We start from the raw sequence: 19,720 nt of genomic DNA on the forward strand, positions 1-19,720 counted from the left end.
CTGTCGAAAATTGCTAGGGTCGCAATTTTATGACACTACATGTTTTATGCTACGTGTTAGACCACCCACATTTTTAGATATGATTCTCCTCCACATATCAATTGTTGTCGTATTACTTGCATTGGGATGCATGTATGGTGTCGTGAGAAGTTCTTTGTGAAGACTTTAAATACATATTTGATTATATGTTGGGTGTTAGATTTATGTCGTGTTTGGTAATAAGATAATGTTGTATACCTTGAGATGTATATATCATGCTTTCATGATTGGATTATCACGATGCTTCATTCAATTGTTCAATTGAGATTATGAACATGATTATTAACTAATCTTAATATCTTGCATTTAGTTGATTGTCATATTTTAATGTGTTGGGTGTTGCACATTGGTATCAAGCTTTTTAGATGGGATAATTATATGATTTATGTGATGTTGAAACCTAACAGTTGATTTTAAATTGGTTTGGTTATAGTATATATGGTGTAGGTACACTTGATGTGTGAATTAAGTGTACAAACATAGGGTTATTTCTCCATTGAATATGTACATTCAGGTTACTTCTTCAATGATGGTTCTACTGAAGATGTCACTTTGGTTCAGTGTGCTTGGTAACCTCTATCATACTCAAGCCATGCTTTCTCCTATGAATTTAGATTCGAATCAATGACAATTTAAGAATTTTCATGTTGTAGAAAACTTGCAAGTACGTTATCATGGTTGTGTTTGTTTAACTTCACATTTACATTCAATTACAATTCAAATATTAAATTCTTATATTTTAATGATATGACATGCATTATAAAGTGGAAAAATTAGAAAAATAAAAATACTAAATTAAATGTATTATAAAGTATAATTATTATAATTAATTTAATTGTGATTGGAATATATTTATTTGTTTGTTTTTTTTGATTGGAAAATATTCATCATTTGAAAAAATCAATTAAATTATTTAAATTGCCCAAATAATTAATTCAAATTACTCTATTTGCATTTGGAAAGGAAAAAATGTCTCAAGCATTTTAAGTTGATTGCTAGATGTATTTTGTGAAAAGTAAACTAAAGAAACATATAATATATAAAAAGGAGAGAAATATTTGCAAAAGGGAAACATTATTATTATTCATTCTTGTGCATTACTTGGGCTTGCATTTGAATTGCAAGGGTGATGGATTTGTGTGAATTTTGAGTGAATTGAAGAAAAATGATTTACTTGTGAGCTTCAAAATTAATGTATTCTACTCCATTTTGCTTGTGTTTATGTTCACTTAATTCATGTTTCAAATGCTTAACTTCGGTAGCATATGATTTTCATTGTAGATTTATTTAATTGCATTAGCATTTACTTACATTATATATTTTTATTTTGAAATATATTTTTTTGTCATGTTTATGAAAAAATTTACAAGAAATTAGAAAACAAGAATTTAATTATGAGTGTTTTGTTCACACTTGAATCAAAAGGGTTTGTTTTGTTTAAGAAAAAAATGGTAGTTAAAAAGTTATAAATTTTTGAGCATTCATCAACATTGGATTGGAAATTTCATAATTTTGTATTGAAAAATAATTTATAATTAAAATTAGGGTTGATCTTAGATGAATTAGACTGCGAGGAAACAATAATCCATCTTATTTTTTATCTAGAATCTTTTGGGACCATGTCCATATTATTATCACTTGTATGTGTATTTATTTTCATACCACACCCAATTAGCAATTTGGTGCATAAGGAACCTAAGATTGGGGTATAAAGTTAGGAAGGAGTGGTTTTCGATGTTGCTCGAGTTTAGAAGTGACGTTGATGGCTACAATGATTGATAAATATTTAATTATGTGATAATTAAGGAAATTCATTAGAAAATAAATAAATTTTAAGTTAGTGTCGTAATTAGATTTCTTGCATAAGCTTGATATGCATACATCAAGGACATGCCACACTCGAGGTATAATGGTGGATGTCATTTGGATGCTCCCCTTGCTTTGTGACAATGATTCATACTTAGGTCCACAAAGTCGTCCCTTCAAGCTATTATGGTGTATTTCCTTGCTTTCTTCTACGATTTTCATCCTTGTTGTCATTAGATTTTACATTAGACTCAAGACGTGCCTCCGACCATGCACGTGATTGGATCAAACCTTGATTATATTCATGTTTATGTCTATTTTGTATGCTTATTATGGTTGATGTTTTCTCCTCGATCATGTTGTGTTGTGTTTGGTTGATCATACTTGTTGACATGTAATCTATTGTGTCTTACCTTAATTTTAATCATATAGATGATATGTTGGCTATTCACACTGATTGGAGTGTGTGTGAGCCACACTTCCTTGTTTTGTTTAAGTTTGTGTGTGCTTGTGATCAAGTGACTAACACTTAGCACGACGAGGTGGAGTTTTAGGTACCTTGTGGTTGGGTGTCACAAAAATGCCATTGGGGACTTGAAAAATCTTGGAATAGCTTTGGACGGTGTGCTGGTGGGATTTCTATAGTGCTATATTTTTCTCATGATTTTATATGTTGTATGTACTATTTGGGACCTTCATGTCCTTTTATGTATTCGTAATACTACTTTAAAAGCTCCTTATTAGATGGATCATAGTCCACCCACATAAGTGGTGACAAGTTCAATTATTATTTTTACCACATTTTGATGTTGGTGTCAAATGTACATGCCATTTTATATGATTTTATCATTATCTCCATGTTGGTAAAAATGAACTCTAGAAAACCTTTAGTTTTTGACTTAAAATGCATGTAATATGGTAGAGAACATATAATTATCATGTAGGGATGTATATTATATTTATATTTCTTAGTCTTGCTTTGAGTGTAAGAATCACCATGGAAAGATGTTGTTTTGGTCCTCCTCATGGTTGGCGAATAAGTGCCCAAGTATGTTGAGAACATTCCTCCTCATCTCTCATGTCCTTGGACTTGTTTTGGAGTCCCCTGTAGCCTCCTATTATGTGGTAAGTGTATCCTTTATTTCATCGTGTGTTTGAGAACAAATGTGGTCATTTGCCTTGGTCTCCTCATAAGTTGTCATTTTTTTAGAGTGCCTTCTAGACCTCTAAGTATGTGCTCGAAGCATCGCCTTTTTTTATGTGTTCGAGATTAGATGTGGTCATTCTCCTAGGTCTCCTAATTGTTTTTCACTATCTTGGAGTTTTTCTAAGTTGATATATTATTTTTTTGAGTTCTTTGTGTGAGAATTATAATAGTTATCTATTAAGCCTCTAGTCAAGTCTACAATACTTTCTTAGGATTATAGTGTAGTTTTTGAATTTTAACATAATTTGTAGACTTCTATGATTTGTGAGAACTTCAATGCATTTTTAGTGTTGGTGCACTAATATTTTTTTTATGCACTAGTGTCATTCTTGCGTGTTGTAGTTGTATCATTAAACAATGAATATTTTCGACATTTTTTTTGGAAACTTTATATACAAAAATTTTCCTTTGGTTTGAAAAGTCTTCCTAGATGACCCTTTTATGAAAAAACTATTATATTTTACATCAATATGAAGTGTTGTTAATTCAATGGTTGAAAGGCTAGTACTTCCTAGTGGTGTAGCCTCTTGTGAAGGTTTAATCCTTGTGTTTAAGTGTCCTTGATGATTTATTTTATTTCCTTAGCATTGGTAAGCATTCCACATTTCTAGATTTCCATGAAAATATTATGTATGCTTTTGAATTGACCTTTTGGATTGCACTCAACAATCCATCATCAGGGTGAGGAAAAATGAAGAAACGGATAGTAGACAAAGACTACAAAAAGGGAAGAGGTTAGTTAGGATTGGCACGTAACACGAGGAACAAGAGTGAGGTGGGGGCAAGAGAAAATTAAAGAAATTAAAACCGATAAGAAATACTACAATACACAACAAATACAAATGATAACAATGAATACATATGAACTATAATAGATAATAGATACAAATAAGAAAGCCCAAATCACAAAACTTAAAAGGGCATCCTAGTGGAGGCCAAGGTGAAATTTGAAGGGCACTTGAGGTTAGCAACAAAAAGGAACACTTCCTAAACAAGATTACCAAGAATAAATCCATCACAAGTCAAATATGTCACTTACAACTAACTTGTGCAGCCTAGTGGAGCCCAAGGGTGAAATTTGAAGGGCACTTGAGGCTAGCAATGAGAAGGAACACTTTTTGAAAAAGAGTACCGAGGACAAATTCATCACAAGTCAAATATGCTACTTACAACTAACTTGTGCAAAGACCAAGACATAACAAATAAAAGAGACACATCCCCATATGTAATAACATGTATAAATAAGATAAAGTGAGAATGATATAGATGAGAGGAAAACACAGGTTGAGATATTGATGTTAATGTACCACAAGTATAAATAACAATTTGAGTATATGAAGATTTATACTAGTTGTTATATGAATGCAATGAATAGTTTTGTGCATATTTTGATTTATTTATTTTGTATTCCACCACACTTTATTGTAATCCATCACATGGGTTCTAGTCTTCTTCTCACACCTTTACCTTTAGGTTAAATTATAGTTTGAAAAGCATGCACATATATATTTGGTTTATGCTCCTTCTCTTGCCAACAATCCTCTTGGAAAAACTCATCGAATTAAAGAAATGAAGGCTTAATATATTTTGCCTTTCACCCAAAACAAACCAAATCAAATTAGTGTCAATAATTTGCTTGGCCAAATAGAATCATAACAACCACTCTTCTTTAGAGGTTCACAAGAAACCACTTGTACACTTTTATTGTTCCAACTTCAATTCCATGGATAAAGATTGCAGTCTAACATCGTGTACTCCTTGTGAAGCAAGTGAACCAATTGGTGCAACTCCCATTCAATAGAATAATACTATCGTCACTCATAAGAACCGTAGGTTCTCTGCGAGGAGAGTAGCCCATTAGATTCTCCCTTGCATCTCTAGCTTTTTCCATAAGAGCAAGTGTAATTCAATTAATTCCAAAAACACGGGTACAATGCACATGTTGTCTTGAGTACACGTTAAGACCATCTTTTAGGATTGAATCCTCAACTTTTCTAGTAGTTCACATCTGTAGGATGAATGCCAATATTTGTCTCCTCTTTAAGGAGAGGCAAATACCCTTTGATGGTTGGGTGAATGCGGAGCATTAAAGGATGGTGGTATAATTGAAAAAACATTACTATTTTTATTGTCTAATAACCATTGGAAGTGGAATTCCTTTAGGTAGAGCACACATACATGGTAAATGCATATATCTTATTCATCTTGGTTAGGGTTCTCTCAAATTCAAGCATTGAGAAAAAAAGAGACTTGCAGGATGATAGATGCTTTGGTTAAAATATAAATTCTTGAAGGATTAGATTTATTATGAACAATGTAGTAATTAGGAGAGACTTCTCGAATGAAAGTGCACAATGGATGATTGGAAACAACTTTGTGATATGGCCATAGATTCCATTCATAGTTCACCAAATCAATAATAGAAAAATATGGATAAGAAACCAATTAGAAAGACATTCTCTTTCTTCAAATAAATCACTTGAATCAAAGTTGTATGAAAAGATTGATTGAAACTTTGAAAAAATTTAATCTTTCCTTGATCTATGTCCAAAATCTATAATTGAATTTTTTTATATTTCTCAATTAAAATATGCTTTTGTTCTTTAACTTTTCTAATTTATATTAAATTTAGTCCTCCTGAATTTTTTTTGGGTTGATATCAATATAAACAGAAGTCGAACATTATTTTTATACAACAATAAAAACATCTTAAAAATATGTATTTAATTTTCTTCTTAAAAGAATATTATATATAATATTTTAATATTCAAAATAAAAATCAAACTACTACCAAAAACAAAACTTAAACGCGCCACTCGTCAAAGACGTACAGGAAAACATAAAAAATGGCGCCGACATTCAAGAGATTTCATTATCGGTCAAACTTAAATAATGACGTTGGGCAATTCATTTTGAAAATTTGTTTGTCGCATTCCTCCCGAAGCAAATAATCTTGATCGACAAGCAGCTCCACCAAGGCGATTGGAATTCTGATCTCTGCAATCTCCAAAGGAGCGAATGCATCAAATTCAGATGTCTACGACGAGTAACAGGAGAATTTTTTCGCAAATACAAATCAAATCAATACATGGAATAGTTTCAATCTTTAAAAGAAAGGGCAAAACAGCTAAGCTGAATTGAATATTGTTCTATTCTCAAAACACAACTACTTCGAATCCAGACAATGTCAGACGACGCAGGGCACGATGTGGAGAGCTTCTGGAAAAATCCGGTGAGTAAAGAGAGAATATTTTTCATTGACTCAGTGGATTCAGAAGAATTTCGTCTCTTTTGTTGGGCGATGGAACGAGCCTTTATTGTTGGAATGGACAGCGAGTGGAAGGCATCCTTTCTTTCGAAGTCAAGCAGGACGCCTAGAGTCTCTATTTTCCAAATTGCTTGTCGAATATATGATTATGATGAGCACATTTCAGAAGCCGATGGTCAGAGTAAAGAGGTTAGGGTTTCAGTGGAAGAGCGCTTTGATGGGTTTACTGAGGGCTTTGATGTCTCGAGAGATGTGCAAAATTTCGTGCCAACAATTGAAGAGGCCAAATGGAGAAGAAAGTTGTTCGGAGAATTCGGCAATGGCGACGATCGCAGAGTACAGGAATTGATTTTTTTGTTGGACTTGCTGGTGCTCCCACTTTCGTCATTTGGGAAGACGTTAAGATCTGTTCTTATTTCAGTGGACACACTCAAGTTGGGTTTCAAGTTTAAACAAGATTTGATGTATTTGGCTGGGACTTTCTCCTCAGAAGAGGCTTATTCTTTCTTTTCCATGGTAATTTGCTTTTGTTTGTTTTTTGAATTTTTCTTTCACGCCCGTTTTTTGCTGTTTGAACAATACACGATTGGGTGGGCAAAGACTCGTGTTGGCTAAGTACACTTGGGAGTTTACTGTTTGTAAAATGGGGGCAATTCTCCCTGCAATTAAGCACAAAATTGAGCTTGTACTCTTATTTTTAATAAGCACGGGTCATAGTTTGATCCCTGTCTATCTTCAGCTCACTAAAAGGCATAGCGTTTTCCTCGCTATACTAGAGGAGTGTTTTTTAAGAGATAAACCAAAAATTAGCTGTAGATAGATAGTTGCATACTCACAAAATCTAATGCAGCGCCAATTCCATATAGGAACATTCAAGATTCTTTTGACTCACTCGCAGCAAACAGTTACATTAGAAAACATACATGGTTGACAGGTAAAGTTTGAAGAGAACATTACTGGAGAGCGCAAGAAAAATTGTCGCCCTTGCTTTCTTGTCCATCTTTTCCCACTCTTCATCCGTCATCGAATTCGGTTTCTTGGCTTTCCCTTCCAGTGCAAGGGAAAGATCTTGTTTAATTAACAGCGACTCCATCTGCACTTTCCACAGACTGAAATTCTGCCCTGCAAATTTCTCTATCTTCGCTTCCTCCATTGATCCGGAAATTCTTTAACGAATTCCAATCAGCTTCACCGGAGCTCTGATATCAATTGAAGAGAATTGCGGAAGATTAAAACAGAAGACAAATGCAGAAAGAAAAACACACACACAGAAGAATGACACGATATTTATAGTGGTTCGGCAAATTGCCTACATCCACATTCAAGAGCAGGGGAATCTTTAATTATTCTCTGTAAAAAAAATATACAACGAGCAGCCGTAGCTGGAAATATATACACAAAGAAAAAGCCTTCAAACAGAAAGCCAAAAGCCACCGTTGGAGGGAAAACGGTTGGGCTTCACTTTATCAACAAAGTTATTCGCAAAGGGATAACGGAGCACAGATAATAGTGTTTAGAAACAGCAAAGAGAATACAGAAGATATGTTTACAACCTTCCATTAACTCAGAAAATATTTTAACAAATTTGCCTATCTATTCCCTCTAAATCATTACAAATATTCAGTTTAATATATCCTCTCTTTGCACATAAGGCCCCTCACTCCTAACAGAACTCTAACTCTCTATATTCAGTGACCATGTTGCAACAGTTCCTAAAAGACTAAGTCACTAAGTTCCTAACAGAACTCTAACTCTAACTCTCTATATTTAGTGACAATCGCCTCTTACTTCTGAGGAATTAGTTGGTGGTCAACCTCTTGATTCTCAGGAGTCGGTTTGCATCATTCTCCCATTTTTCTAAAGTTTTGAACCTCCTGATTCAAAGCTTATTTATATGAAAATGAGTATTTAACAAACTAAAACATTAAGAAACGTAACAACCTATCTATCACATTTTTTTTTGTGATGCAGGATTGCTTTTTATCCTAGGATGCTACTGCATCAAACATCTAACAACAGTTTGGAATAGATGATAGAACTATAGTTGGTAGACTTGGCAAAAACTAGGTAAGTCATGAAAATCTTGCACGGTTTTTTTGGGCGCCAAGCTTTCCAGCTAAAAACTCACAGAAAAAATCGCTTAGTTTTTGAAAGTTTTTTACAAAAACTTAGGGAGTCTGTGGCAAAAATTCGGCTGTGTAAAAAAAGGCCTAGACGCATCAAAAAATTATCTACCAGAATAATTGGGGATATCTTCTCTAGTCTTTTTACTAGTGCTTGATATAACTTTCAAGTTTCAACATACTTTCTTCCTTGTCTTCTTTGCTTGATAGGGCTAGCTTCTTGTTTTTCATTGCTCATCAACTCTATGGTCAGGGCTTTTTTTGTGGTCTTCTTCAAAAGCATCCATTCGGATCTTCATTTCCGTCATTTGAAACATCTCTTCCATCTTTTGCAACTTCTTTAAACTCTCCCTAAACTGCTAATATTTTATCAGAGTGGATATGAATGTAGCTAAATATTTTCTATAGAACGAGGCATCTTCATCTGCATCAGAAAGTCACTCCACTATGGTTTGGTTTTTGGTTTGAAGTCCATTTAAGATCCAACGAGTTCAGACTCATCCTTGGAGAGCTAGAACAAGGAGGCGATAAGTCAACTATACAATGCGCTAAGCTCAAGCAATGCATGAGTAGTGCAAAGTATTTTGGCCTCTAATTTGGAGTGGTAGTTTCATGGTCCTCTTGAGTGTGAGTATTTGATTCGCTTGCTCATTGAACCGCCACAACCGCCTCTCATTTTGTTTTCAAATGTAAACCACAATTGGCAACAAGGTGATTGTAGAAGGTCATTTGAGTGAATCTCTCTACACGTCTAGAGTGTGGAGAATGGGATGACTATGGAAGTTCATGAGTATTTCAATACATCTTTGGTTGTCACGGATTCCATTTTGCCTTTTTCTTCTTCCTCTTCAACCAAAGGATCAGCTATTTGTTGTCCCCTATGGCGGAGTTAGATGGGAATATATAATGGTGAATCAATGCTTGACCTTCCCCTTGTAGTATGATAACATTGTCTATGGATGGCCCTTCCCCTAAATAACCAATGCTTTATGTGGTGTGTAGTTGTTTCAAAGATGTAGTGCTTGTGGCTATTTTTTGTTCTATATAGATGTAGCTTGTTTGTGGGTTTGTGTAAGCGGATTGAGTGGAATAGGGGGACAAGGTAATAACGAGTTCGATCTGAGTCATAATGTCAATGTCCTATGCTTGCCAAATCCCTTCGTTAGTGGCTCTGGGTCATCTGATACAAATTACAGCATCATGAAATAATGTCTTTAGTTTCAAGTGAAGTCATCAATGTGACACTACAGTATGCTCGTCTACGAGTAATTTCTAATGGATTATCCAAAGGATAAGTCATTGATGGAAAAATATTGAGCTTAGTAGTGGCTACCCATTAGAAATCATGTTGAAAGAGTTTAAACAGTCGAAGAAAGAATATCTCAATAGGATTCTCATTGCTTCAATTATGGAGTATAACAAAGTTGCTTGGTAGGAGCTTGTAGAATGAGTAGAAGAAATTGGAGTTGATGCACTAAAATATTTTATGGGTAAGCATGATTTTTTCATCATTTGAAGATTTTCGGCGGGCATCTTTTGGTTTCTTCACAGCTCATACAATTTTGGTGCAATGTCAACAAGAAACAATCAGACAGAGGAATGCCATTAAAAAAGGATTAGCATTTTTTTTTGATCAGTAAATATTTCTTTGTAGAAATTATGAAAAGGTATTACATTGTCTGCAAATATCAGTAAAATGTCCACCAATACCAAAAAACATATTACCCAATTCTACTATATCATTCACAGTAATCGAACCATCCTACACCACCCAAAAAACTTGCAAAAAACAGAGCACATGACTACACATTTCTTCTTAAACGACTAACACATATTAACTTGCCTCCCTAACGGATTTCCCTTTGACATCAAATAGATCCGCTCGAATATCCAACGAATCGATCCTTTTTGCAACAATATTGTGGCATGAAGACTCGCCCTTCACCAAGGCTTGAATCGACTTTGTCTTGGTTGACCCCTTCCGTCTTTCACGCCTATGTTTTGGAGAGACTTCAGCCACTGATGGTGGTTGTTCGACATATGGCCCCCATTTTGCAAGCTCAGCCTTGATGGCCTGTGCGTTTCTTGTTCTCAAGAAGTCCTTTATTCCATTCATTCCAATTTGAGCTGACGCCCTGCACACCTCCTTGTTGCAATTGGCACTCCAAAGGAGGAAAGGCCTCAGAGGGGGAGTGAACTCACTCACATGAAGCCAGCTTTTGCCCGAGCAAACAAACCCTTCATCAGGCATTGCCATCCCCGCAAGTCTCTCAAAACCCCTGCACCATTCCTCCTTAATACAATTGCTTATCAACCAGTTCACCGATTCCTTGGCCTCCAACTCAAAAAAGGATTAGCATTTTACAAGTATTGGACTAGTGATGGATTTGTTAAGAGATAGAAACCATGGTTTGTAACTAGAAACAAGATGAAGTTCACATCAAGGGGAGCCATTCTTGAACTAAGCCTAATAGCCAAATTTTCTAAGTATAGGTTGGAGGCATAGGAGGTTGGAGGGTAAGTAGCGTCCTCTTGTCAAACACTAGTGATTAAGCCGTGGAATTGTATTAGAGGGAAAACTATTTGTGCCAAAATGACTAAAGCAAAGATTGGTTTCCAGGTGTCAGCAATGACAATCTCATGTCATTGTTATCAAAGTGGTAGAAATCTATAACGATGGCTACATTAGTGGCAACAAGACATTAGTTCTCAATTTTTTGATGTTGTGATTAAATGTGTTTGTCTCTAATCACAATTTTTAGTTGTTTGTGATTGGATGTGTTTGTCCCTAGTCATATTTGTTGAGTGATAATGATTGGATTTGTTTGCTTCCATTCAAAGTTGGTGAGTATGTTTGGGTGTGTTTGTTGAAATGTCCCTCTTAGTTTTTTCCCAAGTTCAACACAACAATTTCACCTATTAGCAAAAGCAAAGATGAATCATTGAAAAGCATTACATGTTGGCGGTTAGACCAGCCACTTCCACTTTTACAGCGGGATAAGAAAATATTGAAAATTAAACAACAACTTGACGGTATAACCTGCCACTTCCACTTATTCAGTGGGAGAATTACAACTCAAAAGGAAGGCTCAATGTAATGTCCCCATTTTTAAATAGGATTTAACTAAGTGTAATGACCCTTATACTATTTCATTCATATATTTATATATATGCTCATTATTACTTTAATCATTTCAGTATATTCTTATTATTAAAAGGATTATTAGTATTCCCAAATTACTATAAAAAATTATCCACAATTTACAATTATCTAAATATTACTTGCAATTAATAAGATTATACATTTTTTATTATTATTAATATCCTTGTTTATCAATATTCATTATTAATATCCTTGTTAATATTCTTGTTTATTAATGATATCCATATGATACTGTCCATTTGTCATGCCACGATCCTTTAATCAGACGTATTAATTCCTTTATACTATGAATATCAATTCCTATGCACTTCAATCATTGTATGACAGTATACATATTTGTATTAAGCAATATTATTTATGATTATAATCACTCATTACCATTACGATTATTATGATGATTTCTGTTATGACTATTTATCCATTATGATTATATAATTGTAATATTAATTCAACAATATTATTATCTGATTAGCAACTAACATTAATTACGTATTAATAATCTGATCTTAGCAAAAGACGATCTGTAATAACCCAAATCTGTTTAAGTCATGCAACATACCAATGAAAGGAGACATTGGTTGGATAGGAAGGAATACGTCCTTTGCAAATACTAGTATAAGAAGGCTCCCAATCATTTTGGGAGGACATCGAACATGGGGGGATAAGGAAGATAGTAAAGGGAAAGAAGGAAATCGATCAGATCATATCAGAACTGTTATTAGGTTACAGGCAGTAACATCCTTGTTCTTGGTGGTATGCATGGGGATGGCTTAATACGTATGCTTAATATATGAAGTCTGATAATGTCTTAATGCAGAATTTAATAGTAATATTAGTATAGACTGCAATACATATGACAGTCATTCTTAATATCATATGCAGTGGCAATACATATGTCAGATCTGTCTGCCCTTACAGCCACTAAATATAATTAATGCTTTTAGGCAATGGGGTATTAATAATTTATATAATAGGTAATTAGGAAATACATAAATATTTGATAATATAATATAATTCATTTATTTATTTATATTCAAATTAGAATAGGATAATAGATTTATATATGATATTGATGTTAGCAAGATTTATATTGGCTTGATATACATATTTGACATAATATCAATAAGATTATATTTATATATTTAGAAAATTATGAATTATAAATATACATATTATTATGAATATAATGGATGGTTTTTAATAATTTATATAATAGAACTGAATATGATATAAGAAGAGAATTATATGAAGACAGTGGAATAAATCAGATAATATATATATAAAATCTATACACTAGACTGAAGACTAATCTATAAGAAGATCATATGTAGCAACAATTTATAATATTGAGGCATATATGTCAAGTATACAAATCAGAGGAAGTTATTAACATAAGCTCTATCTTCCAAACTAGTCTTAGAATCTTAAGTTAAATATTATAATGAATAGTATTCTGTTTTGATAAAATTATATTTATTAATACATTATAACTCTCACTTTAAGTTAGAATTGTTATTTCAAGATTAAATTAGGTAAATCCCAAAAGGGGACATTACAATTTAGGGCTAAATAGGGCATTCTCCAATAGGGGACATTACACTCAACCTCTTATGAGTGGGAGCAATACATTATTAGCCGATAACCAAAATGCTGGAAAGATAAGATAACTAAGCTAGGCAATAAACCAACCTCTTCCACTTTTGCAGTGGGTAATAAGGAACTAATCAGAATGATGTTTGTTGTTAGTAGTACTAACCAACATTACAATATGAAACATGAATTGCAAATCAAGTAATAATTGCTGTCCAACAGCTGCAAATGATACCCAATGTTTTTTCCCAGATTTCAAGAGGCTCACAACCAAGGAAACAACCCCAAAACTCCAACCCAGATTTCAAGAGGCTCACAACCAAGGAAACAACCCCAAAACTCCAACGCTAAAGTCTGATACACTTAACCAGCAAATTGAAAATACAGACCAGCAACACAAGTCACACCAAAATGCTCCTCTCACCTCCAAAACACAACTGATTGACTTGGAATAAAATGCTAATGAAGCCTAGAGATGAGGCGACCAAGACAAGACCCAAACCCAGTTGCAAATCTGATCTAACAATTAATGCATGCTTCCCAAGACAGCCACAGGCATGGTACGACCTTGGAGGAAGGGGCGATTTTCAATATAAAATTCAAATCTGCAAATTAGAACCTGAAAATCAGAAGAAAGGGGCGCCTAGACCATAGGAAAACAATGAGAGATTACCCAGAAGCAACAAAAAAACCCTCTTGGACTTATGATTGAAAATCATCTTCAACTCCACATTAAACCAGCAACCTGGAAACTCACAAACATCCCACAAAACATCGGAAAACATCAAAAGACACCTTTACAATGATCTCCATCTGTTCTTCAGAGTAAAGAACAACCTCACAATCTCAACTAGTTGCTATCTCTCAAGCAAAAAGCCACAAGAACAAGCTAGGAGGTATGCATTCCTCGAAGCAACTCAATCTCAATTTCAGCAGTACTTAATCACAAAATATTCATGGATGTCCAAAACAAGAGCCAAACACTCTTATTTATAGCCTTTGTGTCTCCAAATTCAAATTCACATTCCCTCCAAATGGACACCAAACCCAAATGCACATTCACTCAAATTATTTGAAATTTACATTTCATTTCTCCTTTTCCCCAAATCGACCTTGACAAAGAGTCAAATATACTTTATAAAAATATCAATAAAGTATAATGTGGTGTCCAAAGGTAATAAAATGCATTATATTATAAAATCAACGTACTCCTCCTTAGGCGTCCATCATGCCTTAAATATTATCACTTTATAAAACATTTTACCTCAACAATGAAGCGCCCAACGTAAGCTTTGAACTGCCAAAAATAACTACAAGAATGTTGGAAGACCATATGCTCAAACTAACTTGCTAGAAATAGCCATTTGAACTGGCTTGCTGAAACCTTGCTAAAAGTAGCATTTACTAAAAATAGCATACTGCTAAAAATAGTGTGTCCAAATGCATTTTAACCACATTTTGAGCAACCGTTACAACTTACTAAAAATGGTAAGTCCGAAAAGTCTTTAGATTCATTTGTATGTCACACCATCACGAAGCTCTCTGAAAACCCATAAGGAATTCAAATTCAGAACTGTAAAACTCCAACATGCTAGCCACCAAAACTACCAAAGCATCCTCCAAGAAAATAGGAAACTCTAATTATTGCTCTCGACTAGCATACGGGCCTCCGGAATAGGCTAACGACCAACTGAATTGATCACTGCTGAGAAGAGTACATTACAGTCCGCCCTCCCAATCTCAAGCCTGGATGCTTCAAAATCTCCTCACTCTCCCAAGTAGCATCCTCCATAGGCAAATTCTTCCACTTCACCAAATACTCCTTGATTGTCCTTCTCAAAGAGCGCTCTCTGAAATCGATGATCTCTTTAGGAACCAACACCGACTGTCCTTCCTCTTCCAAAGGAGGCAAATCAGGAGAGACAACTACATTGTGTCCAAGTGGCTTCTTGAGGCGAGACACGTGGAAGACATTGTGAACTTTGCTACTCGCAGGTAACTCCAACTCATAAGCCATTGCACCAACTCTCCCGATGACTCTAAACGACCCATAGAAATGTGGCTTTAGTTTTTTCGCTCCACTCCTCTTGAGAGTAGACTATCTGAAAGGCTGAAGTCTAAGATAGACCATGTCTCCCACCTCAAATGTGCCCTCTATATGCTGCTGGTCAGCGTACAACTTCTACTGATTCTGTGCAAACTGGAGATTATTCTTCAAAGACTTCAGAATATCTTGACACTGCTGCACCATATCCTTTGCTTGTGGGGCTTTGCTATCACTAAACATCAAATCATCAAAGCTAGGGGCCTCATATCCGTAGAGTGCCACGAAGGGAGACATTCCTAATGGACGTGGTAGGATGAATTGTAGCAATACTCCCCTAAAAGAAGCCATCTCACCCAAGCTCTTTGTTGCTCCGAGAAATAATTCTTGAGATAGCCCTCCAACCACTTGTTTACAATCTCCGTTTGCCCATTAGTTTGTGGGTAATAACTTGTGCTTGGAGTGAGCATTGTACCACACAATCTGAAAACCTCTTGCCAAAAGTTGCTTAGGAACTTGCTATCCCTATCACCCACAATGTTTTTTGGCAACCCATGTAGTCTAAGCACCTCATGAAAGAATACATTTGCAACTTGAGTTGTTGTAAATGAGCTAGTGATTGCAAAAAAGTGAGCAAACTTGATCAATCTATCCACCACAACATAGATACAATCCTTGCCTTGAGCTCTTGTCAACCTCGTGATGAAGTCCATCGATTTACTTCCCATTTTTTATTGGGAATTGGTAGAGGCTGCAACAAACCAGCTGGAAGAGTATGCTCATTTTTGTTCATTTGACAAGTGTGACACTCCTTAATATAGCTCAAAACATCATTTTTCAACCCCTTCCAAGAGAACCTTTCACGAATCTGCTTATAGGTCTTGAAATATCCTTGATGACTGTTGTGACGTATTCACACATCGCCCCATTGCAAATGGGGACCCCTACTTTTCGCTTTCTAGGATTGGTCCTCTTAGCTTAGTTCTGGTTAGTGTTGATCAAGTCTTTCGCTATGAACCTTTGCATTGAAAAGGTATAGTGGGTCAAGAGGTCAGAAGTTGATGAAGTTTGTCTCTCTAAGATGTACCGAGGCTCGACACTTCCTTTGCCCAGCCAAGATTTTATCACTTCCACTTCTCCCAACACTGCTCGTGGGTGCCCAGGTCCGATCACTCTCATTTCCATTCCTCACCTTTGCCATCACCATTCCACCCTTCCATCCTTTTCGTCTCTCTCTTCATTCCATAACCATCCATCTTGACGGCTTTCGACTTCCCCTTTCCTACCCTTCACCTACATTTACTCCTACCACTACACCCCTTAACTTCCATCCCATCCTAAACCTCCCTTCACTTAACTTAAACCTACCCTTCCATCTTACACTCTCACCTTCCTATCCTCTATCCTCCATCCACCTTTCATACCCCATGCCTTAACCTTCTTCCTATCCCTATCCTAACCTACCACTTCCACGTCCCTTACCTTACATCCCATCTTCTAACCTATACCTTTACCTACCTAACCCTCTCCCCATCCTAACCTACCACTTCCATGTCCCTTACCTTACATCCCATCTTCTAACCTATACCTTTACCTACCTAACCCTCTCCCCATCCTAGTATACTCATCCACTACCCTTCATCTACATTTACACCTACCTTGCCCACACCTACATCTTCCACCCTCCTATCTCTATACCCCTTAGCCTACCACATCCTAACCTCCCTACCTACTTAATTATTCCCATTTCCAACTTTTATTCCTAATTACCTTCTTCCTACCCACACCTTTCCATTTTACCATCTACCTTCATCCTAGCCTACCCTTATCCTATCCCTATCCCAACCCCCTTTCATCTCACACCCCTTACCCTTTTCACTACCCCTTATACCTCCCGTTCCACTTTACTCCCCATATCCTAACTCCTACCTCCCACCGCAGCACTTCTTATAACCCCGTATCCACTTTCAATTACCCCTTATGTCTCCCTTTCCCCAGCATCTTCTCCTTCCCTTCCTCACGTGGCATTTCCCTTACCACTCCTCCCTTCCCCCACAACACCTCACATTTCTTCATCAATCCCTGCCTCATCACATCTTGGGCCCCACACACTGTAAAATGGAGAATTAAATAAATTCTTTCAAGGACTCTCATCTTGGGCCCCACACACTCTAAAATGGAGAATTAAATAAATTCTTTCAAGGACTCTCCTGCTGGGCCCCACATAATCTGAAATGGAGATTTGGAAAGCTTGTTTCAAGACATAATATTTCCTTTGATTTCCTTTACCACGTAGCTTTGATTTGGTCCCACCAAAATTTTGAAATAAAAGAATTCTAAAAAAAAAAGTATCCACCTCATCAGTCTTTGCAAGGTGTGGTAACACAAAATAAGGAGGTGGCCCTTAATGAAGATGTGTCACTTTAGTGAAGATAGAAGAAAACAGACCCTTTAACATCCACCGGCTATATAAGACACTCATCCTCATTCTAAGGCATCGATCAAAGCAATTTATACAATCTGCTCTGGATAAAATGATTGATCATTTCATTGATCAAACATACGTTGACAAGGAGAATTGGAACAAATTTGAGTTTAAGGCAAGTTGCAGCAGACAGAAAGGCAGAGCTACAAATTTGAGGATCAAAATTCAGATCAGAATTGATCAAAATTCAGATCAGAACTGATTGTTATTTCCCAAATTTCTGATTGGTATATCCCAGATTTGAATTAATGATGCATTAAGGGTGTGGAGAATTGTTTTGTTTGCATGTTTCTTGATTCATTATATGTCTTTCAGGTTTTGATAGGAGGATCGGAAGCTGATAAAGAGATTGTTTCAGACTACACTCAGGCAAATTGAATTCAAGGACTCGCACATCAATATTCACATTTGAAAAGAGACAATATCAAAATTCAATCACTTGAAGAAGATGGATCAGACCATTACTATGCACCTACAGAGCTGAATCCAGGATATTCAACACCTTAAACAGAATTTGAGTTTGATACAAAGGCAAAGGGGCAGATTTCAAAGGAATTCCAGATCATTTTCCAAGGTTCTGATTTGATGTTTGATATGAAGATAGAAGAAAAGAGAGAGATGAGCACCCAAGGAAGCATGGAGGACAAGTCACGACAACATCAATCTGGAAGATAATTATTCAGAAATAACTTCCTCCACCATTCAAGAGATCTGATCACACTTACATTGAGAAGCAGGTTGAAAGGAAGTGCTTCCTGATTGGAGTAAAATCTTCTTCCATTGCTCATAGTCGGGAGCGATGTAGGCTCTTGAATGGATGAAATGAAAGGAGTGGGCAAAGGATGTATTAAATTTCAAGTTTGGATTTCAACTTCATTTGAACACTTGAGTGAATTTCCTGATTTGCTCCTGTACCTTCCAAAGGGACATGAGCGAAGTTATTCAAGCTCATTTACTTTGCTAAGATCAAGAAGACAGGATTGGAGAAAGAATGGACAAAGAGAAGGAATTGACTTATACATTCCCTTGAAGTAAGTGAATTCAAAATTGAGCGATGAAAAAGCAAAGAATTTGTGCAAACTTGACAAATTCGCTCCCGACCCTTCCAAAGGTATAGGAGCGAATTTTCTTTGAGGTCATGTACCTTCCAAAGGTACCCAAGCGAAATCTATTCTAGGCCTTCCTGGGGTCAAAATGATGATATTTTCATATGGAAGAATTGGAATCTAAGCCTAAAATGATGAAAAGAAGGCAATAAGTGAATGTACCTCTCAGAGGGACATGAGCGAATTCTCCATGAGCCCTGTACCTTGCCCATGTACCTCTCAGAGGGACATGAGCGAATTCTGCATGAGCCCTGTACCTTGCCCATGGTCTTGAGCGAATTCTTATCTTTGAGCCTTTTGAGGATTAATTGATGATGTTTTCATAGGGGAGGAATTGAAAATCAAAGATCAAGGGAATTCTCCATGAGCCCTGTACCTTGCCCATGGTCTTGAGCGAATTCTTATCTTTGAGCCTTTTGAGGATTAATTGATGATGTTTTAATTGATGATGCTTTCATAGGAGAGGAATTGAAAATCAAAGATCAAGGCAATGAGAACAAGTTGAAGCATGAATTGAGCCTAATACCTCAAATTCGCTCCTGACCCTTCTAAGGGTACAGGAGCGAAATCCTCAAATGGTCTTAATTGCTCACTCAAACAATTAAATGGATCCTATTATGAGCTAGGTTGAGGGCAGATGGACTTGATCAAGGTGGAAGAAGGACTCAAAAATGGTCTTAATTGCTCACTCAAACAATTAAATGGATCCTATTATGAGCTAGGTTGAGGGCAGATGGACTTGATCAAGGTGGAAGAAGGACTCAAAAACTAAGTTTAAGAGCAAAATTGAAGGAATATGAAGTGTTTGAATAAAAAGAAGAAGTTCGCTCCTGACCCTTCCAATGGTACAGGAGCGAACTTCTTAGAAGGACCCCCTATCTCACTTAAT

The 19,720-nt window shown here is 36.0% G+C and overlaps 1 protein-coding gene across 4 annotated transcripts in view; it reads left to right on the plus strand.

Moving 5' to 3' along the window:
• Positions 1-5,905: 5,905 nt before the first annotated feature.
• Positions 5,906-19,720, plus strand: part of LOC131038134 (uncharacterized) — a 158,905-nt gene continuing 145,090 nt past the window's right edge. Inside the window, exon 1 of one of the 4 annotated variants that reach the window (XM_057970463.2) lies at positions 5,906-6,836. In XM_057970463.2, coding sequence (XP_057826446.2) covers positions 6,237-6,836 — 600 coding nt within the window. In that variant the 5' untranslated portion in view covers positions 5,906-6,236. The remainder of the gene's footprint in view (positions 6,837-19,720) is intronic. The other 3 variants (XM_057970461.2, XM_057970464.2, XM_057970462.2) reach the window with 3 other exon arrangements.

This window comes from Cryptomeria japonica, chromosome 11 (assembly GCF_030272615.1).
Source record: "Cryptomeria japonica chromosome 11, Sugi_1.0, whole genome shotgun sequence".
In the NCBI taxonomy this organism is placed as follows: Eukaryota; Viridiplantae; Streptophyta; class Pinopsida; order Cupressales; family Cupressaceae; genus Cryptomeria; species Cryptomeria japonica.